The sequence below is a fragment of the Tiliqua scincoides genome, chromosome 1 (assembly GCF_035046505.1).
Source record: "Tiliqua scincoides isolate rTilSci1 chromosome 1, rTilSci1.hap2, whole genome shotgun sequence".
NCBI classification, from domain to species: domain Eukaryota; kingdom Metazoa; phylum Chordata; class Lepidosauria; order Squamata; family Scincidae; genus Tiliqua; species Tiliqua scincoides.
In genome coordinates, this window is record NC_089821.1 from 168,689,184 (window position 1) to 168,714,694 (window position 25,511).

Below are 25,511 nucleotides of genomic sequence, written 5' to 3' on the forward strand. Positions count from 1 at the left end.
GGGGAACAGCACTGACCTTCTCACAAATGGCACTTCTGCATGAAGACTACACACGCAGCAGGTCTAATCTGCATACTTGTGAAGATTACGGACCGTACCTGGTGAAATTCTTCCCTCTGTGCAACTATCAGGGTACAGAGGCCCCCAGTGTCTGGACGCATCATAGGAAGATAAAATACTCAATTGTAGAGCAGAAACTGAAATTTCACAAAGTGGTATCAACTAACCAGCCATTGCAAAAAGTTGGAACACAGACAAAATCTGGGTTGAGTACTTTAACACAGCTCAACGCCCCTCAGGGAGTGGTGTGGATAAACTTTTTCTCCCTCTCTCATAACATTACCTATCAATTAAGCTGACTATCCATTAACTGGCATTAGATTCAGAACAGACAAAACAAGTCATGACCAAGGGTAATAAAATACAAAATATAAAAACATGATTAATGCAGTAAAAAAAAGCATAAGAGAGCAGCCTATAAAGCAAAAAAGTGACATTCAAGCAGCATTTTTTTTTTTAAAAACCAGAAACAAAAACAGAACAAAAAACCAAAGCCACCCCCAAACAAGTTAACTAAGGTGCCAATCCTAAGGGGCCATAATGACAGAGCTGAAACTCAGCACTGGTGTTGGATGTCACAAACATGCCATAAGGCATGCCTGTGGCAGACAGGGAGGAGGGGCCGCAAGCATTAGGTCAGCAATAGTTGGCGCTGAGCCACAACACTGAAAGGAGAGTGCCTGAGGGTAAGTTGCACCACCAAACGGTGGTGAAGGGCTTTTGGGGGGGAAGTGTTCTGAGGTGGGGGAAGGGTACGGTGGGGGAGTGACTGACCTGGGAGCAGGGCTCCACTGGATCCTATCCTTCATGTCAGATTGCAAAGCCTGACACAGAGGTTCTTCAGTCTGCACCAGCAAAAGAGTTGGCACAGACTCAAGTAGCCCCATTGCGGGGCCTGCACTCTTACTCAGGGGAGGGAGATGAATGCCCCCTTCCCCTGAGGAGCCCTCTGGCAGCCACCGTGGAGCTGCAGAATACAGCAGTTGCCATTTTGGAGCCGCTGCATCCAGCAACCCCACTGGGGATAGGATTGGGTTGCCCATGCAATTTGAAAGAATGAAGTTCTAATACTCCACTGAAAGGCAGATAGGATGAAGCTCTTAATTCTAAGGTGAGGAAATTTCATAACAGTGGCACTGCCACAGAGAAGACCCTAGCTCTAGGCACTGCCAGCAGTGACACCTGCAGAAAAGCCCTCCCAGATGACCACAGGATAAGGGCTCTCTCCTATGGGACAACATGGTCTCCCAGATATCTTGGCCCCAAGCCATAAAGGGTTTTATCAGTCAAAACGGCACCTTGAATCATACCTGAATTGCACCTTAACTTGCAGCCAGCACAGCTGTAGGAGAAGCAGTCAAGCCACGATCTCCCACAATCACATGGGCCACTGCATACTGCAGCAATTACAAATTTCAGATAGTCATCAAAGGCAGCCCCATGCCAAGCACACAACAGTAATTTGAGTCTGGATGTCACCAGTACATGTAGTGTTGTGGTCTGGTCTGATAGACTCAGATACAGCCACAGCTAATACTCCAATCGAAGCTGTTCAAAGGCTCCCCTGATCACCACCACCATCTGGTCACCCAGGGACAGTGAAAAGTCTAGGAAAGGGGTGGCCAAACTTGCTTAATGTAAGGGTCACATACAATAAACTTCAGATGTTGAGAGTTGCAATATTTAAGAAGCATGTAAATTCTTAAATACATTTACTCACCATGAACTTTAATCCAGTGGATCACCCAGTTTATATCAAGTAAATAATTAAAAAGCCTGAAAATTTGTTATTTACCTTTTATATTAATTGTGATACAAAAAGGAGCTCAGTCAACCTATTTCTGCAAGCTGCATTATATGTCAGAGCTGCAGGTAGCTCCCAAGCTGTGCTTTGGCCTCCCCTGATCTAGGACAACCCCAAGCAGTGAACCTGCTCCTGCAACCCCATTCAGAACCTGTTGATGATCCAGTGCCTGAAGAGTACCTTTGAACCAAGAGGACTTTTTTCTCATCTGGATTTAATTTCAGCTTATTAGGCCTCCTTCAGGCCCCAGCTTCCCCTACAGATCCCCCAACTTATCAGAGCACCTGTAATTGTGTAGCATATAATGCTGTGGCTAAGTAACTGATATTCCATGGCAGGATTGGGTAATTTTTAATACATATTTTAAATGGCAGGCAATGAAAGCTCAAAAAAATGTTTGCAGTGTTGACTATCTAAAATTAGAAGTAGCAAGGAAAGAATCTGTACTGCTTAGAGTAGATTAATGCTTAAAGCATATTACTTAGGGAAAAAAGTACATAATTCATTTCCATTGCATATGCTACTTAAGAAGGAATTTGCACGAGCGCTTGAGGAATCTCTTCCAGGCCCGGCCGATGCAGATGCATCCAACAGATGGGAACATTTCAAAAATGACGTTTACAACACCGCCTTGTCCATATTCGGCAAGAAGACCAACAAGACAGCAGACTGGTTTGAAGCCTACTCTGAGGAGTTGACACCAGTCATGGAGGAAAAGAGGAGAGCTCAAGCAGCATACATAGCCTGCCCCTGTGAGCGCAACCTGCAGGTCCTCCGAACTGCTCACAGCAAAGTCCAGTAGACTGCCAGGAGATGGGCTCCAACTCTGTTCCCAGATACAGATAACAGCTGACACTGGCAACATCAAGGGGATGTATGACGGTATCAAGCTGGCCCTAGGTCCAACACAGAAGAAAACTGCCCCTCTGAAGTCCGCCACAGGCAAGGTGATCCAGAACTGGGCACAGCAGATGGGACGCTGGGTGCAGCACTACTCTGAGCTATTTTCCCAATAAAATGCAGTGACGGAGGAAGCACTGAACAACATCGAGTGCCTGCCTGTGTTGGAGGAGCTTGACAGTGAACCAACCCTAGAAGAACTTCACATGGCCCTGGACTATCTCGCTTCTGGCAAGGCACCTGGGAAAGACAGCATCCCTGCTGAAGTCCTGAAGTGCTGTAAAGAGATCATCTCCACTGAGTTGCATGAAATCCTCTGCCTCTGCTGGAGAGAAGGTGGAGTACCACAGGACATGAGGGATGCAAACATTGTCATGCTATACAAGAACAAAGGCGACAGGGGGGACTGCAATAACTACTGTGGCATCTCTCCCCTTAGCGTTGTAGGAAAGCTGTTTGCCTGAGTTGCACTGAAGAGGCTCCAGGTACTTGCAGAGAGCATCTATCCAGAATCTCAGTGCGGATTCTGAGCCAAAAGGGCCACCACCGATATGGTATTCTCCCTTAGACAGCTGCAGAAGAAATGCAGGGAACAACGACAGCCACTCTTTATAGCCTTCATAGATCTCACAAAGGCTTTCGACGTGGTCAGCAGGGGCAGTCTCTTCAAGATTCTCCCCAAGACTGGATGTCCACCCAGGCTCCTTAGCATCATCAAGTCTTTCCACAAGGACATGAAGGGCACTGTTGTCTTTGATGGCTCCACATCAGACCCCTTTGACATCCAAAGCGGCATGAAGCAGGGCTGTGTTCTCACGCTGACCTTGTTTGGAATTTTCTTCGCTGTCCTGCTGAAGCAGGCCTTTGGAACTGCAACAGAAGGCATCTATCTCCGGACCAGATCAGACAGAAAGCTCTTCAACCTCTCCAGACTGAGAGCAAAGTCCAAAGTCCAGCTGAAATGTCTGCGTGACTTCCTAACATAAGTACATAAGAACAGCCCCACTGGATCAGGCCATAGGCCCATCTAGTCCAGCATCCTGTATCTCACAGCGGCCCACCAAATGCCCCAGGGAGCACACCAGATAACAAGAGACCTCATCCTGGTGCCCTCCCTTGCATCTGGCATTCTGACATAACCCATTTCTACAATCAGGAGGTTGCGCATACACATCATGGCTTGTACCCCGTAATGGATTTTTCCTCCAGAAACTTGTCCAATCCACTTTTAAAGGCGTCTAGGGTAGACGCCAGCACCACATCCTGTGGCAAGGAGTTCCACAGACTGACCACACGTTGAGTAAAGAAATATTTTCTTTTGTCTGTCCTAACCCGCCCAACACTCAATTTTAGTGGATGTCCCCTGGTTCTGGTATTATGTGAGAGTGTAAAGAGCATCTCCCTATCCACTCTGTCCATCCCCTGCATAATTTTGTATGTCTCAATCATGTCCCCCCTCAGGCGTCTCTTTTCTAGGCTGAAGAGGCCCAAACGCCGTAGCCTTTCCTCATAAGGAAGGTGCCCCAGCCCCGTAATCATCTTAGTCGCTCTCTTTTGCACCTTTTCCATTTCCACTATGTCTTTTTTGAGATGCGGCGACCAGAACTGGACACAATACTCCAGGTGTGGCCTTACCATCGATTTGTACAACGGCATTATAATACTAGCCGTTTTGTTCTCAATACCCTTCCTAATGATCCCAAGCATAGAATTGGCCTTCTTCACTGCCGCCGCACATTGGGTCGACACTTTCATCGACCTGTCCACCACCACCCCAAGATCTCTCTCCTGATCTGTCACAGACAGCTCTGAACCCATCAGCCTATATCTAAAGTTTTGATTTTTTGCCCCAATGTGCATGACTTTACACTTACTGACATTGAAGCACATCTGCTATTTTGCTGCCCATTCTGCCAGTCTGAAGAGATCCTTTTGGAGCTCCTCACAATCACTTCTGGTCTTCACCACTCGGAAAAGTTTGGTGTCGTCTGCAAACTTAGCCACTTCACTGCTCAACCCTGTCTCCAGATCATTTATGAAGAGGTTGAAAAGCACCGGTCCCAGGACAGATCCTTGGGGCACACCGCTTTTCACCTCTCTCCATTGTGAAAATTGCCCATTGACACCCACTCTCTGCTTCCTGGCCTCCAACCAGTTCTCAATCCATGAGAGGACCTGTCCTCTAATTCCCTGACTGTGGAGTTCTTTCAGTAGCCTCTGGTGAGGGACTGTGTCAAACGCCTTCTGAAAGTCCAGATATATAATGTCCACGGGTTCTCCCAAATCCACATGCCTATTGATCCTCTTTGCCAAGGATGCAGCTGTCACTGTCCTCTCTGCCAAAGTTCTCCAGCAGCTCATGAAATGTTTTAGCAAGGCCTGCCAAGACTTTGGACTGACAATCAGCCTGAAGAAAACACAGGTCATGGTTCAGGATGTGGACTCTCCTCCCTGCATTACAATCTCTGCACATGAACTGGAGGTTGTCCATGACTTTGTGTACCTTGGCTCAATGATCTCCGACACTCTTTCTCTCGATACCAAGCTAAACAAACGCATCATTAAAGCAGCTACCAGACTCACAAAGAGAGCCTGGTCCAACAAGAAGCTAACGGAACATACTAAGATCCAGGTCTACAGAGCTTGTGTCTTGAGTACACTTCTGTACTGCAGCGAGTCATGGACTCTTCACTCACAACAGGAGAAGAGACTGAACGCTTTCCACATGCGCTGCCTCCAACGCATCCTCGGTATCACCTGGCAGGACAAAGTTCCAAAACACAGTCCTGGAACGAGCTGGAATCCCCAGCGTGTATACACTGCTGAAACAGAGACACCTGCGTTGGCTTGGCCATGTCGTGAGAATGGGCGATGGTCAGATCCGAAAGGATCTCCTCTATGAAGAACTTGTGCAGGGAAAGTGCCCTACGGGTAGACCACAGCTGCGCTACAAAGATATCTGCAAGAAGGATCTGAAAGCCTTAGGAATGAACCTCAATAGATGGGAAACCTTGGCCTCTGAGCATTCTGCTTGGAGGCAGGCTGTGCAGCATGGCCTCTCCCAGTTTGAAGAGACACTTGGCCAACAGACTGAGGCAAAGAGGCAAAGAAGGAAGGCCCACAGCCAGGGAGACAGACCAGGGACACACTACACTTGCTCCCAGTGTGGAAGGGATTGTCACTCCCGAAATGGCTTTTTCAGCCACACTAGACGCTAAGCCAGAACCACCATTCAGAGCGCGATACCATAGTCTTTCGAGACTGAAGGTTGCCAACAAGAGCTACTTAAGAATATGATCTTGCATTTTGGAGCTTCTTCAGACTAAGTACTTCTTTGGAATACTATAATTAGACTTTATGATGTAGAATTTAGTTTAAAAGCAGTTCCTAGTGACATGAGCACTTAAGTTTTAAAGACAGTTCTTATATTGTTGTTGATATCACACTGCTTCATATCACTGGTCTTCAACTGGCAGGTTGCGCCCCTTCAGCGGGTTGAATAGTTCCCTGTTTGGAGGTGGTCACACACTACTGGTATCATCACTGTTTTATTTTTTTGTTGTTTTTGTTTTGGGGGTTTGTTTTTAAGATAAGAAGAAAGAGAAAGTGGGAAGAAAAAACAAGAGATTAGAGGTGAACAAGCTGGTTGAGGTTCACCTACAATGTTTGAAAATGATGGCCTCATCTTTCTTCCAAAAATTTACCAAAACACGTTTCATCATTTACCAAGTCATTTTGAGGGTCAGTACGGTAGATGCCTTTGCTGGCTTTCCTTAGTCATTCTCCCCACCAGCCTTCCCCCCCCCCATTAACACACCTTTTACTTTCCCCAGATACAGTGGAACCCCTTTCTTTCCCCTTTCACTGGCAGAGCCAGCACAGTGATTTTAAACCGTGCTGCATGAGATTTTCTCCAAACAAGAAGAAAAAGAAGGGCTCTGTGGGAATATAATCTTTGTGAGGGCTACTACAAAGGGGAGGGAGAAACTGAATTTTTAACTCTCAAAATTTTTTCAACCTGGACCCAGTCAACTTGGTTCTAATTCTAACTGAATAGATTAACTAGATAGTTACTGTAGATGGTATTTTTCCAGTAGCTGACAGCACCAGGCACAGAGTTTTTGGGACTTACAGAGTTTCTGGGAGTAAGTGCAGAGCAAGGCTTCAATAGGCTAGCAGGATAAATGCCCACTCCTTGACAATCCCACAAATACCTCCCACACGTCAACACAAATCAAAAGTCCTGAATCTGTCAGATCCAAACACATCTATCATTTTCTGTGTGATCTGCCCCTTCCTTGTCTCCTCCACTCCATGTCTACTCTTTCTATGGGTTTCCTTTTTGTTTCCCCAGAACCGTTCAGACCCTAACTATTCTTGGTTAAAATGGATTTTTGTATTTGTACTGTCTGAATAAATCAGTGTGTGGATGTTGAAGTTAGTTTATTGATCCGCAACAGGAAGTGCATTTGTTCTTATTAAACAAACAGAAGTGTCACCACAACATTCAGTCTAGGAATGCATCCAAAGTTTATGAAAGCCGAGGAAGCGTTTTTCTAGTTTTGTGCCTTACTCCAGAGAATAGTCAAGGCATTTTGCCAGAGTCTCAAACATAGATCTAGACATTTTCATTCTCCATGGGACCAATATATTAAGCATACACAATAGTTTGAACTACCCAGGCCAGACCATATCAATAGGCTTTGCACACTCATTTGGCTATTCAAATGAGGCTTATGATAACCACTGTCTGTTTTAGGAATCTTACCTCTGCAAAATGGAACTGGAAAATCCCATGATGCTCCATTTCCAGGACTCATGATACAGGTCAACACAGCATGGCCTTCCAAGATATATGATGAGATACAACTGTACCGAATTTTATCTCCAATATTGAATCTTGTGCCATGAAGAACTCCTTTAGGTATCTCCCCAGGGTTGCCACAGGTATGGCTAGGCAGCACTGTCGAAAAAATGGAATCAGTGTTACTGAGGTAGAAGTTAAAGAATTAAAATGTACACAATTTCATTTGGCAAAGGCTTTTTGTGCAATAAACACACATTTCATTTCTTTTGCTTAGGGTAGAAAAAAATGTGTTTACGATACAGCAAGAGCTGGAACAGATAGTCTGAAAAATAAATAAGGGTTTATAAAATATAAGAAATCTTATAATTGATATTGAAATTCAATATGGAATTTCGGTAAACTATACACTTAAGAAAGTGTGACTGGTATTTAGAACATTTCATTTACCACCTAGTTTCATGCAGGCCCATCATCTCTTCCTTTTCAGAATAGACCCACCAGCATGCTCCCAAGTAACAGCACCTCCCCCTGGGAATAAACCAGGGCAGGAATGGTGGAAGGGAGATAAACTGCCCCACACACCTGTCAATGCCCACCTGGCACCAAGCTTACCTGCCACGCAGTTAGCTGAAGGAAGATGGAACAGAGCAGGCTGAAGGGACACACTTTGCACAAAGAAGCCCAGACTGTAACCCTGCCCAGAATCCAGTGCACCCTGACACCAGCCCTGCTTTCAGCCCAATCCTATGCATGCTAATTGGAGGTAAATTCCTCCATGTTCAGAACTTCTAACTTCCAGGGAAGTACGTATAGGATTCTAGCCTTTGCTTTCCAAACTGAGTACTTTGTGCACATACAGGTGTACAATCTGTTTTTCCAACCCTGTAAGAAAACAGTGGTGATTTTTAAATAGTGATACAATTATATCCCAAAATTGCCGGTGGAAAGAACTATTGTAAATCCACAACACATGGAGATTGGTAACAGGAACCTTGGTTTATTTTAGGCATTGTTACAGATACTGGATTGAAAGGGATGTTCTGAACAAGATGCTGCTCCCCCCCCCCACCCCGGATGAAATTCTGGAATAAAAATGGCAGATAAATATCCTGATACAGTTTTATCATGAACCTGCCTCATGCAGGTACTGTTAGTACAAGTCAGCTTCCAGTGCATTTTATGTGTGGGTATGTGTTCTGTAAAGTGCATTAATCACAAGTATCATACATTTGACAAAGTGTATTTTGAAGCAGAGAGGTTTCACAGCAAATCTCTGGGTTATTTACAGACCTGCCAAATATATAATGACTCACACTAGTGAAAGTCTGTCAAAATTGGAACCACTTTTCACCGACTGCTGGCTTTGTAAAGAAACTCTACTGTCCATGCAGTTTGTGCCTGATGATGGTTCTTGCCTAAACCTGTATCTGCCAAGTGCTTCTAAAAACAACAGGGATTGACACCTACGGGTTAAGATTGGGGCATACCAAGCAAGTACCTTGCCAAACACAAGATAGCATAAGTGATTTTGGAACAGCAGCAATGCTCAGTAAAACATGGAAGATTTCACATGACGCCAGTGTCTGCTTAGACCCAGCTTCCTGATTACATTATTTATGTCCTTTTCCAGAAATGTTTGAGACTATATTTAAGTAGCAGTGGAAGACCAGCTGTACAATCTCTAGAACAAAAATACATCTCACAGAACTTAGTTTCAGTGGCATTTTGTATATAGACAATACAGGCAAGTTTTAGTAAATGAATAAGACACTTTGCAGTGCTAGATTTCCTACAAGAATCTTTCCTGTAAATATACAAAAAAAATATTTTCCTAGGCAGAATTTGAAATTAAAAGCTTTCAGATTTTTTTTATGCTAATCTCTTGTGAATGAACTTGCTTAACACAGTATTAGTTTGATTAATAGAGTACAGGTTGAGTCTCATTATTCACAAGGCTGCCATTCCAAGAACTCACCTGAATGGCAAAAATGCACTGCAGCAAATCAATTTAAAAAACAAAGTTTCCTTGCTCTGGTGATTTAAAAACAGCCATGTTGACCTTTGTAATGCACACAGAGGCCATCAGTCTCTCTCAAGGTGTTTAGGCTTCACTAGGAGGCAGCAATCCCTCCCTTCACCAGGAGCCCCAGCAATGGGGAAAGAGTGGAGAAGGCTGCCCTGTCCGGCATTAAACAATTGTTTTCCTTTAATTTAAAGGGCCCTTCTTATCAGCTTTGAGACAGAAAAATCTCTGGATACTTAAGTTATACCTGCAATCACTTGTATTACTGTCTCTCTACAACAATAAAAAGCTGTTTTTTAAACTGTGATTTTAAGGGGGTGCATTTTTCCCCTTCTCCAGGGATCAGCAAATTCCTTCTCATTTGTAGGGGCCATTTGTGTCGAGTCAAATCCGTGTATAAAAAATTCAAGTATAACAAGGCTGGACCTGTATTACCAAAAAGTAATGCTCCAACAGACTGTATATTAGTAAAATACAAACAGGATAAGATAAAACATCTCAGGTAATGATTACTGATTGGTTCAGCAAACCCCAAACTCACTTAAATGGGAGTCTTAAAAATAGCCACAGACAGTCAGGCAAGACTTGGCTTGGACATCACAGTTTGGATCTGCATGCAGATGGAGGGGGTGGATTTACACTCCCTGAAAAGGCCTGCCAACTTTGGGTGGGGCTGCCACAGCATGAATTTAACTCCCTTTCCAAAGAGACACAAATACAACAATAGTAGAGTAGTAACTAGTAGCAACCAAACCTTACACCATGAAAACCTTGCAAAATTTAGAAGAGAATTTACAGCCTGTTTTAAGCAAATGTGTGCACAATCAATGAAAGTTGATGAAATATACACACTCCATAACAGAAACCCAGGTGTCTATTGGTCATCTTTGCCATTCTAGCTAACTCTATGAAGCAAAAGTGCATTCTAAACACCCGCTACCTCTAACAAAATAAATACATGGCATTTTTCAATATGCTAGATTCTTTTTCTTGCTTTTGTTTTCGTTTGATGTACAGTTTTTATTGAGAAACATGTTTACAACAGCATCGCAGTGAGTGGAAAACATGGACATTCACAGAGGAGAGCGTAGGTACAACGGAATCCACTTTGAATTCCTTCAGTGACAAAGACAGGATAAAAATACTGTAAGTAAGTGGCAGCCCAATCCTAACCAGGCCTTGAGCAGGCAGGCCACCTGGCCTGCGCTGCATCCAGAGCAGGTTGGGGCTGCCCACAGCTCAGCTTGGGGCAAGGAGAATTCATACCCCTTACCTCCGCAGCAGCCCCAATGGGGATACTAAAGAGGTGGTGCAGATTGAAGCTGCCTGGAGCGGCTCCGGGTCACACGGGACTGGGATTAGGCCCTGCTCAGCAGCAAGTGGCCCGCAGGCCAGGGTTTAGGCACCCTTGCAGTAGACAAATGGCCAAATCAGACCCGGGTTTAATAAGCTACAGTGTTTCCCAAACTGTGGGTTGGGACCCATCAGTGGGTTGCAAACTGATTGTTGGTGGGTCATTAAACTGACAAGCTGATAGACAACAAGGAAAAAGTACTGAGCCCTACAGAAAGTGAAACTGAGCTGTACGTGAGCTATACTCATTAGACAAACATGTCTTAGTCCACTCTGAAGAGCTGGCTGAGAGAAAGCAATGCCACCAGAATAGTCTCAATCCGACGAATGCAGCCTCTAAAAAGCACTCAAGAAGGAAATCCCCTCGCCAGGTTGCAAGGAAAACGTATTCAGTCCTATGAAAAGTGAAACTGAGCCATGCGTGAACATGTACTCATGAGTAGGCAACCATGCCTGGGCTCCTGCTGAAGGTTAAGCTGTTTTTTCTTGTAAACCAGCTAGGTGGTCTTGTAAAGCTAGGTGGGTCTGATAGGTGGGTCACGTTCTACTGCTAAGCTGCTCAATATGTGAAACTTACCACAAGGATCAGCGCCTCTGTAGCGAGTTTTCCGACCTACTTTGGCAGTAATACTGAGGACAATTCACTACAAGGTATTGAGGCTCTAACATTGTGAGTTTCCCAATAAAAGATGCCACATCCCCAGCAATTTTTACATAAAAATTTAACTCTTGCTTTGCACATTTTAAGCCTAACTATGATTTTTTTTCTTGTCTAATGGTCAGTGATGTCACTAGGGGGGGTGGGGGTGGACCACTGGGTGACGCGCACGGGGAGGGGTGACACTACTAGTGACCAAAATCACTAAAATTTGGGTTTGTATGAATAATGCCATCATGTTATATAAAATTTGATGTGCGATTTACAACAGAATGTAATGAAAAAAACCAGTGTTTTTTCTCCATTCTGGAGAAAATATCACCATTCTATCAAAAGTTATGCCCAAAAAACCAGAACACGATATGAAGTGTCACTCAATAGTATTCTTTAGAGAGGAATCAGGGTTGAATTTGTTTAGTCATGTCACCCAACTTTGTCATTCTTTGGTTTGAAATTTGAATTTGATGGCCCTTAATGCTCTCAAGCCAATGCATAATGAGCATAATGCTCAGCAAGTTCTTCTCCAGCTCAAATGTTAAGCTCAGATACCTCCCACCCATTTATGTCTCTGGTATTGTTCCAGCAGCAGCAGATTTTTCTCCCTTGTGTATCTTTCTACTTATCAGGGGCTGTGGCTGGCAGGCCCCTTTTCTCTGCCCCTCCTTCCTAGTGGCAACAATGCTGTTAACAGCACACTACATGTACCAGGAGTTCTGTAAGATATACTTTCCCCAAGGCATTTGATGTTAGGAGAGAAAGCATGAGACAGAGATCTCTTTTCATGCCATCAGTGAGGAAGAGGTGCAGGAAGCTCCTCAAATATCTATAACATGCTACAAACTTGGTCTTTAATATTGCTTCTCCAAAATGTTGGCAGAAGCATGGAACATATTTTATTTGTGGTGGGAAAGCTTAGTTGATAGAGAGGCAATTGCTCAGTGGAAGAGTATTGGCTTTGAATGCAGAAGGTCCCAGGTGAAAGAATGCCTGCACTGAGGAAGAGGTTGGACTAGGAACCTCCACATTTCCTTCAAAAAATTTTTTTTCAATCCCCAGCATCTTCAAGTAGGACTGGAAAAGATCCCTGTCTGAAATCTGGAGAGCCACAGTTAGTCATCATAACTACTGAGCTAGATGCACCAATGTTCTGACTCAGTGTTCCCACCAACTGGTTTTAGAAGCATTTATTATTTTAATGAACTATATCAACATCACACATTATAGTTTGTGCCAACTAATAAATTGGTATTGTTAGGTATATTTGAACATGGTAAGAACACAATGACCCCAAACCCTTTTGCCTTTCTTTCACTGGCAACCAGGCTAGAATAGCACACAAGTGGAAAAGTCAAGATACTCTCATTAGAGTCCTGCTATCAATAGGTTTGGTCCTTGGCATAAGGACATTAACACAACAGCAAAACAAATTAATGTCCATGATTAGAAAAATGACTCAGAACCTTTCATGAATGACTGGTATCTGTTCATCACATTTGTTAATAATCAGTGGCGTTGCTAGGGGGCTGCAGGGGGTGTGGACCGCACCGGGTGACGCACATAGGAGGGGTGATGCGCACTAGGGGGGAGATGCACACAAATCGCAGTGGTTAGGAGTAACCCCAACATATTATATACCATTGGATGCAGAATTTTGCGCTGAATGAAATGCAAAAGACCCAAGTGAAATATCTCCTTTCTATCAAAAGTTATGGCCAAAAAACTGGAGAACAAAAAATGCATGAAACCTTATGAAAGTAAGTCATATAACGTGTTTACTCATGAGTAGGCGAATGTGCCTTAGTTCGTAGGAAAGGGCAGGCCGAGAGGAATCCAATGACACCAGAATGGTCCTGATCCAATGAATGCAGCCCCAAAAACACCTGAAAAGGAAGTCCTTCCCTCCAAGCAGACAAATGTGCTGAGCCCTATGGAAAGCGAAACGAAGCCTCGTGGTCACTCCCTCTTTTTTTTGGCTTGGCCCCATCTTTTAATCATGTATCAAATTATTTTTATACATTAATCAACCCGTTACATAGGAGAGCCTTTATGTTAGCTCGTTTTAACATTTTCCCCTCATTTTCCCCAGCAGTTCATTCTGGCCGTTTTTTTAAAATTCCACGGGAGAAAAGGCTCTGTCTCTTTTGTCATGAGTCACCTGATTTTTTGTTTCATATACTCTTTTTTTGTCCAGTTCATCTTGACATTCGTAATCATTATTTAAATTCTTGGATTTCTCCCCTTCTGATATTACCCTCTCTAGGTTCATGAGTGATGTTTGTGACTCTTTAACTGCAGCTGTTGCTGGTTATTTATCCGAGGTTCTTAAAATAACGTGTCAGAATTTAAATAATTCTGGTATTTTGTTTTAAATTGTTGGGTCGGTATGTAAGTTGTTGTGACAATTGTAAAGTATAAGTGTTAATTGTGTTGTGTTGATATGCCAATAAAGGTTTCAGACAGAGAGAGAGAGAGCCTCGTGGTCACATTTACTCATGAGTAAGCAAATGTGCCTTGGCTGGTGTGGAAGATCAGGTGAAGGAGAGTGCAAGGCTATCAGAATGGTCCTGATCCCATGCGCCTGCAGCTAAACAAGTGCTCCAGAAGGCAGCCTCCCCCCCCCACACTAAAAAGGATCAAAACAGAGGCTTCCGCTGAAAAGGTGAACCTTTTTTGAGACTTGCAAAGCCAGGTGGATCCTGGCAGTGATCTGGTTTAAACAGAAGTTCTTCAATTGAATTGGGCACTGGGTAGGGCTGAAAACCTTACTGATTTTGGAGGGGGATAAATAATAATAATAATAATATACAGTATTTATATACCGCCTTTCTTGGTCTTTATTCAAGACTTTATTCAAGGCGGTTTACACAGGCAGGCTTATTAAATCCACGCAGGGATTTTTACAAATTGAAAGAAGTTTCTCTCTTTCAAGAACCACCACATTCAAGCTGTTACACTCCGATCTGGTTTAACATTCTGGCCTCCATCCTCCCACGCTTCGAGCAGATGGAACAGCTCAGCTGCAGCTTGTCAGCTGCTTCAAGGTCGCACAGTGCCGGTGGCCTCGAACTGGCGACCTTGTGGATGTTAATCTTCAGGCAAATGGAGGCTCCACCCTCTAGACCAGACCTCCTGCCCAGGTCTGCCCAGGTCTGTGGATGCTGTTGCAGGCAGGTTACAGAGGAAATTCACTTGGTGGAACAGGGCTGGCTTCTGCTTATTTAATTGTTTTACTTTATTTATACTTATTTATTTTAATTTGCCTGATGATGTCACTTCCACCATGACATCACTTCTGGTGGGTCTTGGACAGATTGTCATTCTAAAAAGTGGGTCCCAGTGCTAAAAGTTTGAGAACTGCTGCAATAAGGAGTTAGTAAGTTGACACCCTGGGGGCTGGCACCACTAGTGACCAAAATCACTAAAATCACAGTTTGGAGGAATAATACCAGCATGTTATGTATCAATCTATGCATAATTTCAAGCAGAATGTGTTCTTTGTTCTGTCAGAAGGTACAGCCCAAAAACCAGTGGGGGTAGAGTGATGGTACATCACCACGCCCACCACCTTGGGTGTTGCCCTGCCCACTGCATGGGGGGTGACGCGCTGGCATCCCACACCGGGTGACATGAACCCTAGTGATGCCAGCATTAATAATCAGCTGATGCCAAGGTCCAAGAGATCTCACTAAACTCTAACCAAAGTAACGCCATTTTAACATCAGTTCTGACTCTGGTCCTAAAATGCTTGTGAGCCTCAAATGCTTGTTAGCAAGAAACTGTGAGAAGCCCCTGACCCAGTGCCTGGCTCTCTAGTGCCCTAGTCCTTGAAGACCAGTAAATGTTCCCTGAAACAAGGTGGCATCTGCAGCCTTTAATGCTACATGGTGTCATCCACAGAGGAAAGGGTAACCAGTTCTTGTAAGGCATGGCATGTGGTCATACCACCAGTGTGCAGGCTAGCTTCTTGAGATGTTACAGGACAGAGGGTAGCTAAGGAGGCCAGGTGACATGGAGGGAGGATGTAAGGTTGAGAGAAGAGCAACAGAGAAGGGTGAGTGAGGGACTAGGCAGACAGGCAGAAAGGAAGAAGATGGGAGACAAAGTGTGGGAACTGGAGGAACAGGAAGTTGAGAAAAGAGGACAAGAAGACAGGCCTGGGAGACTGGAATATGATGGAAGGAAGAGAGCAGTTCAGATGGAGAGAGAGGCCGGACAGAAGTACAGGGCTGGAGACAAGATGGATGGAAGAGGAGAGAGATAAGAGAAATGGGAGCAGTACAATGCAGAAAGAGGAGGAAAAGTGATGGAAAAGGGTAATATGGGGGAAGATGAGAGAGAGAGAAGAAGAGCAGAAAGAAGAGGAAGAATCAGGCAGGCAGATGGGAACAGGAGTGGAAACTGCACAGAAGTTGGGGGACTGCATCAAGAGAAAAAGTCAAAACTGAACCTTACTTTCTTAATGTTTGACTACTCACTCTCTGTATTTGCAAGTATGCTAGATTTGGAATAGAATCAATTTGGTTATTTTATATTTTAATTTGATTTTATCAAACTAAATAAAGAGAAATTAATGGAAGAATAAACTCAGTTGTTCTTTTTAAATGCTCTTCATTATTTCTCAACAGAAACAGGATATTTTGTAACAGGCAGCAGAATTCAAAGCTCCATGGTATCAGCTTACCTCTGCACTCCTATCGTATTACAGCTTACAGAGAAAACTGCTCAGTGGTGAGGTTATTTCAACCAAACATGACACATGATAGCACAACTGTTTTGACAAGTATTGATTTTAAGGTTTACCTTCAGTTCCAATACGGCTCTTACAGCTGTTGTAGAGACGGGTTGCAAGTGGCTTGAAAATTCGACTTTGAATAATTAAAGCTTACACTACAAAATGTCACAACATCGTTTGTTCGGCGTGACTTGCCTTTAAACCTCAATATTTCTAATTTTAACTTTCATTTCAGCAAGTGACCTACTTTATTCGGATTGGGAGCAATTCCTGCATACCAAGTTTTCTTATTCAGAACTAGACAAAAAATACACCCTACATGGTGGCTATAGAATATAGATACTAAACCCAAAGGGCACAATGAGGCATTAGAGTCCTCTAATCTGGTGTGGAGATATATATTAAATGGCTAGAATAGTGCAGCTTAGTTTCCTTCCTTCAACTGCATCCTCAAATAATTAGCACTCAAAGACTTTGAACTGTGTTTGAACTGTGTTTGTACCACCAAGAAACTCCTCTGTTTGTGGTTTCCAAACAAACTTCAGGTCAGACCCTATTTATCGCAACAACATATCAATGGCTGAAACTCACCTCCTTCCCGCATTCCACAAGAACACCAGAAGCACTTGACAGGAACAGAGAACATGACTGCCCCCCATGCTAGTTTTCACAATTTTATCAAGTGACATAACATTCATTCATTCAAAACCTGCTGCAACAAAAACTAGTTTTTGCTCCATGCCAAACACAAACAGAGAAGGTACTTAGGTGACTTTCAGAGAGAGGGTATTCCAAAATATTGATTCCATTGCAGGGTAGGCCTCATTTCTTCTTCTTATCTGTCATGTGTCTGATGGCAACTGGACACAGAATAATACCTCTGGAGCAAACTCCAAGGCAGGTTCATAGAGAAGAAAGATATTCTTAAAGGTATCTAGATCTAAGAGCTTTAGCTTTTGTGAGGAGATGAGATGTTGGCATAAAAAATAACCATGCAATCAACTCCGTTCATACTGTCCTTGAGTTCTTATGTTATTGGAGATATATTTACTGGCATGGAAAAGAGCTGCACTGCACAATGTGTTTTTACTGCGTATTGCAATATACAATTCCTATCACCAAACACACTGTCCATCAGGATAACTGTAATTTTACTAATTCATGAACAAAGCATACTTCATCCCAGCATTAAAATACTAGGCACTGCCTTCGAGCACTTGTAACTACTCAGCTATATTTTAGTTTCCAAAAAATTATTCAGACTTCCGCATCCAATTGGAGGAAAAAAGGCTTTACATTACTCAGGGTGGCTTTTGTCTACAGACTGATCTGATCAAATACAAAAACAATCTGTATGGATGGCTGCAAACAGAAGCAAATGCCGTTACCTGTGCAAATTAAATAACGATGTATTTATCAAACCCCTTATTGGTTTTTGCATCCATTTATAATCCCATTCCTGAACCTGAAACTCCCATGTTGGTTGCTTCTTTATTTTTTTGGCTTTACCCACAGCTGGCATCATTGTAACTTGTACACATTGTTCTCGCGAATCCACTGATGATTCCCTCGCCATTTGGGAAGCACTGCAATAACAGAACACACTGACCTAACTATTTTACTAAGAAAGCTGATACAATTATACTTGTTCAGGCAGCCTGGAGCTTTCTAAAGAATGTGTTCTTCATTTTGTTTGAAGACTTCTATCACAACTTCCCCAGAGTGCCCAGTTGATTCAGTGCAACCCTATAAGACAACTTTAAACCACCTCTAATTGACTTTTGTAAGGCTCCAAAACTTTTGGCAAACTGCAGTCCATAAACACTTCCTAGCACTTAGGCACAGACTCCAAGCACAGAGACATCACTGTAGACAGATATGGGAATTATTACACACATTCGATTACAAACTTTTGAAGGAAATTTCAGTTGGGGTTGCTTACAGAATCACTAAGACAGGTCTCTTTGGAAAGATTAATCAAAAGATTTCATGTCCTACAAGTAAACTATTGTTGTTGCAACATAAAACACAAAGTAATTAAAAATCTATTACATTTTTATATCTATGCCTAAGCAATGCTGGCAGTTTGAAAGAGGGATACAGCAATCTACTGAAGCACAGTTATGGTTTCAGCTCCCCCAAACTGTCCATAGAAAATTGCAGCTAGCATCTCTCAGCACAAGTAAGACAGCAACTGTGTTTTCATTATGTTAATTTGCATAACATTACCCATATTGCTTTGCAATTTTACTCTTATTACTCTTACTCCTGGCTGTCACTCTCACCTAATTTAATTACTCTTTGCTCAACATGCTGACACATTCTTTTTAAAAATAGAATGAATGAGAACTGTTGAGGCAAACGATCACATTTTAATAGAAGGTCATGTGACGTAGTTAGTTTATTCTTATTCATCTGAGCCTAGAGGCTCTTTACCATATTGAACTAGCCATAAATAGATCAGATGGGGGATGACGACTGGAAGCTCCCCATAACACAAAGTAAATCAGTAAATGTAAAAATTCACTCAGAACACAGAGTCTAGAATGGTATTTCCCAAACTGTACTTTACAAGGCTTATTATCATATTCCCCTGGCCTTAGTGCCTGGGGAAGAAGGAAAGCAAAAGTCAGGCTGCAATCCACTTATTACAATGATATGTAGATCACCCAACCAATTGAGTCTTTACTTTCCATAAATCACTAGAGGTTGTTCTCTGCCCCTTTCCTAAATAAAAAAAGAGGTTTCAGATATTTATTGAGACCACATCATTCACTTCAGGGTCTCTACCTACTGGTGCTGAGGTTCAGGCAATGTTAGTGTTTGAGATATTGCAGTGGTCAAAAACATTGCCTGAACCTCAGCACCAGTAGGTAGAGACCCTGCAGTGAATGATGTGATTCAGCATGAGAGTGAAGTGAAGGGAGCAAAGTGTATACTGAGGAGACAAGCTCTGTGTCACACATTAGAATCACAGAAGAATCACAGATGCTACGAGTTGGGAAGAATCTTGAAGATCACCTAGTTCAACCTGTTGCTCAGTGTCTGGAATGCAGTGCAGTGAACTTTCGAAACATCCCAAACAACCTAATTGCAGGAAGATGCTGTCCCTAAACAGACTTACTGAGATGAAGTTGCACTGATCTCAATAAGACACCCAAATACATTCAGGACCACAGGCTTAATTCAAATTATATTTCAGAATATATGTATCTGGGTATTTCATTAACCTTTAAGATTGCAATCGTACAAACTACTTACCAGATACTGAGCCCCACAGAACACAATGGAACTTGCTACCAAGTAGACATGTGCAAGGATGCACTGCATACATGTTCCCCCTCTCCAGACAAAGAAAAATATCTGATTGGTCTTGTGTAAAGGATAATATATGGAATTATAGGAAGCTTCATCTGTTGAATTTCTGCCTCACACACAGTTCTTACAGTTGGTTGAGCCCTACCATGAAAAAGGTGGTAACATTAGATAACTTTACAAATAACCCTGAAAAATGGTTTCAAACACAGCTTGCTTCACTAAGCAAGTGAATCAATAACCATCAGAGCAATGAGGCAGGAAAGAGACTTTGGAACCCTGGACTCACTTCCCAGATATTAAAAAAGAAACAGTCCAAAAGGAGTCCAAGAAGGAGGAAACTGAGGTGTAAATATGTACTGAAATACTGGGAGAAAGCCTACCAACACACAGCCCTTTCTTTCACTCTAAGGATGAAACAACTATAGATCTGTACTCCCAATCATAACACAAATCCCCACACCACATAATCCACATGCTGTTGTGTTACCGGTCATGCTTTTAAGAATATGTTCACATGGGGGATTTAAAACATGTGTGGGGATCGATTGCAATGACTAGATATGTGAACATGCCTATGGGTCTCCTCAGACATACATTACTTATTTTGGTGCTGTATGTCCAAGAAGGTTTCCAAAACAGGGATAAGTTTCCAGTGTACACCACTGCTGCCAGATCTATCATCTCCCCCCCCCCCCCCGCTTCACCACCAATTTCTCCTCTGAAATGACTGGTTCTGCTCCCTCCCCACTTATGATCTGTCCCCTGCACCGGCTTACCTGCTCTAAAACAGGTTACTGGCAGTGGCAGCAGGCTGTGGCTGCTGTTTGCAGTGGTGGCTCCAAAATGACAAGCAATGGCGTGATGTGTGTGCTGCCATATGGCCTATTACAACTGTGGAACTCTGTTCTGCTGTTGTAACTAGCTGAATAGGATTGGGCTGCTAGAATCACACAGTACTCACATAAAGAGGGAAATGACTGAGGGCCCAGTCCTATCCAACTTTCCAGCACTGGTACTGCCGTAATGCAGCCCTAAGGTGAGAGAACAAATGTTCCCTTACCTTGGGGAGCCCTCTGTGACTGTCCCTCCACCACAGGATGCAGTGCATGCTCCATTGCCACGGCTGCACCGGCACTGGATAGGATTGGACCCTAAGGCATTTCCTTTCTCACTCCTTACCTGTAATAATGTCAATATACAGTATGCCCATATATCGGTGATTTTCAATCTTTTTCATCTCATGGCACACTGGCAAGGCACTAAAATCAGCAAGGCACACCATCGGTTTTTTGACAATTGACAAGGCACACTGTGCTGTCAATGGGAGGTTCACATCTCCCAATGGTCCTATTGATAAATAACCCCCCAAATTCCCGTGGCACACCTGGGGACCATTCGTGGCACACCAGTGTGCTACGGCACAGTGTTTGAAAATGGCTACCATATATCAATATACCTGTAATAATGTCAATAAAATTTTACAATTTTTTTTTAATATATTGGAATTCATTTATTAATGCCCTTTCCTACCTGGTGTGAAATCAGCTAGGACCTTTTCATTAACACTTTTGTGTTTCATGCTTGTTTTCAAATGCTAAGTAACAGGCAGTTTTAATTTCTGTACAACTAAACACACTGACCTGGGAATGAGACCATTTTTGTTCCTTAGGTAGTTCCTGAAACCTCAGCCACACCTGAATTTTAGTCAGTGCTACACATAAACATGGGAGGTCCAGAAGTAAGTTGCACTGAATACAGTGGGATTTATTTGCAAATAAAATGCTTAGGAAAGCAATTTTAACCAGACAAAATGTCCACTTCCGAAAAGTCTGTCTAGAAGATAGCAAGATTAGATTACAGTTTTCTAGGGCTATTACGCGCTCATTACTGCAACACCTACTGTGACTTCATCCAAAATGATGTTTTATACTTAGAAACATGCTGCTATTCCACCAGAGTTGGAGAATTAAAAGCTTTTGCAAAAACAGCCACTAATTGAAAGTGCATCCCAACACTGGAACAATACTATGTCCTTAAACTCCTTAGTACAGTATTCAGTATACAGTATACAGTAAATACAGTATACAGTATACAGTAAATACTTAGTACAGTATTCACATTTTTAAAGTATGTAGGCTAGGTTCCTTGCCTTTATCTTTGCACTCAGGATCAAATTCAGGCACAATGGTAATATTTGTGCAGTGTCCCCATCATTCATTGTAAGGCTTCATTGACTGCACTTTGTCCTACAAAAAGCAACTGCTAAAGACATAGGTCACGATCCAACACAGAGTTCACTGTTTTAGCACACTACTTTCAAGGCCATTGATTCTGGCCAAATAACCCATCTGTTAGGATAGATATGTGTTTTCCAGGAAGGAATGGAGAAATTTTAACTTGGTAAAATTCTCAGGAGTAAACAGTTCAAAAGAAAAAGCTCCCAAAGAAGGTTATATGAGCCCATATAGATGACTAAACTAACCTGGGTTAAGTGCTCTGCATCATCTTGTCAAATGGTAAGGAAAGTTTTATGACACATCATAGAGTTGATGTGTAGTAAAATGGTTGTCTGTGTGAATTTTATGACAGTTTTCCCCTCTCACTTATTTCCTCTTCAATGAGGACAGAAGATAAATTAAACTGAACTAGGTACTTGTGGGGAATGTATCCTTATAAATCCCATTCTCAGTGCTTTCAAATGATGGCACTTTATACCATACAGATATGCTGGTATTGTATAAGGCATGACAGTGAGCAAATATTATAGCCCAAGATGAAGGGGTGCCCAAATTCTGCCACTTTTTGTTTGTTTTTTGTGTGCATACTCCCACATGCACATCTCCACCTCCTCCTGACCATCTCCTTCGCCACTTGGGGAGGATCTTGGGAGCTTAAGCAAGTGAAGAGCCAGAGAGAGAATATGACATTACTCTTTCTAATCACTGGAACAGGATTGCAGCTGAGGCCGTACTTGGATCGTGCAGACCTGGCCACGGTGATCCATGCCACGGTGACATAGAGGTTAGATTATTGTAATGCGCTTTATGTGGGGCTGCCCCTGAAGACGGTTCGGAAACTGCAATTAGTGCAGAATGCGGCGGCCCATGTGGTCACTGGAGGTAGGTGGTTTGACTCTGTCAGCCCGCTTCTCCAGGGGCTACAATGGCTGCCCATTCGTTTCCGGGCCCAATTCAAGGTGCTGGTTTTGACCTTTAAAGCCCTTTACTGCTCTGGGCCAGGGTATCTTAGGGATCGCCTACTTCCGTACAATCTGGCATGTCCTCTTAGGTCATCAGAGAAGGCCTTTTTACAAGTGCCGCCACCTAGGGAGGTACGGGGGGCAGCGGCAAGAAATAGGGCCTTCTCAGTAGTGGCACCAATGTTATGGAACTCCCTTCTCCTTGACTTAAGAATGGCTCCCTCTCTTGAGACTTTTCGGCGGGGCCTGAAGACCCTTCTCTTTAAACAAGCCTTCTGAGTTCATGGCCTTTTTAACATCTTTTTAAACATCTTTTCTACATCTCTTAGTATTTTTTACGGGCCTGATTCCTATGATTTGCTGCTCTATGCTCCTTTTACCTCATTTTTTATCTGATTACTGTTTTTATGATATTTGTTAATATGTTAATGTTTTTATCTGTTTTTTAATATTATGTTTTAATCTGTTTTTAACCTGTTGTAAGCCGCCCTGGGTCCCTTTGGGGAGAAGGGCAGGGTATAAATAAAGTTTATTATTATTATTATTATTATTATTGCAGTAGTCACTCCTGCCTCCTCTTCCAGGTCCACCACTGCCCTCCTCAGCAGTGGTGCTGGAGGAGGAGGTAACTCCCCTCTTCTTGCTTGCTGTCCAAGAAGAACAAGCAAGAAGAGGGTAAGGCAGCAACTTGATGGAAAAGCACAGTGCCCCCACCATGTCTTTCCTATAACACTGCCCAGAGCAACTGTTTCAGCCCATCTCATGAGGAGGCTGTCCCTGCTTATAGTCCAGTAACCAATACCGGTCCTGGTCTAAGTTTGTATTTTTATATACCAACATGGTGAAGTGCATTTATCTTGGCTGAAGGGAACTTTTCACACACAGAGTTAAGAAAGGTGAGATCAGTGCAAAAGTCATTCAGGTGCCTTGAAAAGTAGCTTTATATGTTATTTTACCACATAGTCATGGGATGCACAGATTCTCCATACTCCCTTGTTCCATGTATAGTAACGTTATATTAAAAATACAGACTTTGTATCTCCTTTGCCTGAGATATGAAGATGTTTCTGCACCAGTTAGGGCAGATGTGAAACAGCTGTTTCCAAGGTGAAATTGTTGCATACATCCTCATATTGCAAGGCATCTAAAGCTGCTCTAGGAACACCTATAACACAGGCCAACACACATTTTGCTTCCTTAAATATTACACCAATTCCTGGGTATATTTGGGATGCCGATTCCAAAAATGGCATCTGTTTTGCCCTATCACTCTAGTTTTGGAGACACAGCACAGCCTCTTTAGTGAATGGTTCAAGCAGCTTCCTCATGAGGAAGCCTACACCATGGCTTCCTCATGAGGATACTGCTTAAACCATTAACTAATGAGGCTATACTATATCTCCAAAACTAGATGTGATAGGGCAAAACCGATACCATTTTTGGAATTGGTACCCCAAATTCATATCAAACCACCATAAAATTTGGGGAAAACCTTTTCTGACCCTCAGTTTTGTAGGCCTGTGTAATCAGCTCCAAGTACTCCAGAGTTCATTTCAGGTCAGATATCTGAGTGTAGGTAATAGCTCAATAGCTCTGCATGACCTACATTAGTGGGTAAGTACGAGCTCATGCCACTTTCAAATCAGTTGTGTCCTATAGCAAATAATACCCAAATAACTATGTGAAGGAAATACAGAACATGAAATTTTAATATTTACATACATTTTAGTGCAATCCTATGGATGTCTACTCAGATGTAAGTTCCATTGAGTTTAATGGGGCTTACTCCCAGGCAAGTGCGTATAGGTCTGCAGTCTGATCCTTTCAAATAACCTTTCCATCTAAGTTTCAGGGACTCTGACTACCGTAACACCAACTGCTGAAACTTCAAAATGCTTAGAATAGGCATGTCAAAAATTGTTTCATACAGAGGGCTAATAAGTTAGCATTTATTGTGCCTGCTGAGGGCCAGAAGTGGTGTTATTAAGCAGGAAGCTACATCATTAAGTCAGAAGTGACCAGAAATAAGTACTTTGTTCTCACCTAGGAACTCATTAGCTGCAAATGACAGAAAATATGCAAATCTTGATCATATTTTCAAGATATGGAGAGCCCAATTATCACACAGGCTGCCCTTTCAGCAGCACCACTTCTGCTGAGCAGTGTTCCCTCTAATACTTTCCCTACCATTTGGAGTAGTTAAGGACCTGAGCTGTACATAAATACTGTCATCTCAACACAATGAGAAGGGCCCTTTCAATTAAAGGGGGAAAAGTCCCTTTAAAAATCCCTTTTAAAAACAGCCTCGCTTAGCAGGGAGACAATTAATCATTCTCTCTGCAAGTACTTAGAACAGCTTCACTCAGAGGCAAGTGGACCCCCCCCCCCCAAGCAGGGAAAAGAATGCAAAGAGATTATCGCCTTGTCTTTGCATTCTTTCCAGCTGGTGTCACTTCTCAGAAAGAAGCTTTTTGAACTGGAGGGAGAGAGAGATTGATTGTCTGCCTGCTTGCTGGCTGCCATTCTTCTGCACTACAATGGTAAGGAGGCCATTTTTAAACCACTGAGCAGAGGGATATTGTTTTTTTGTTTGTTTGTTTTTTAAACAGATTTTATTTAACACCACTTTTGACATCCGTGGAGGTTCTGGGAACAGA

The 25,511-nt window shown here is 42.8% G+C and overlaps 1 protein-coding gene across 1 annotated transcript in view; it reads right to left on the reverse strand.

Moving 5' to 3' along the window:
* The window catches only part of CSMD1 (CUB and Sushi multiple domains 1), a 947,002-nt gene that overhangs the window by 586,367 nt on the left and 335,124 nt on the right, over window positions 1–25,511 (reverse strand). Inside the window, exon 4 of the mRNA XM_066622693.1 lies at window positions 7,533–7,727. Within this exon, the coding sequence (XP_066478790.1) occupies window positions 7,533–7,727 (195 nt within the window). The remainder of the gene's footprint in view (window positions 1–7,532; window positions 7,728–25,511) is intronic.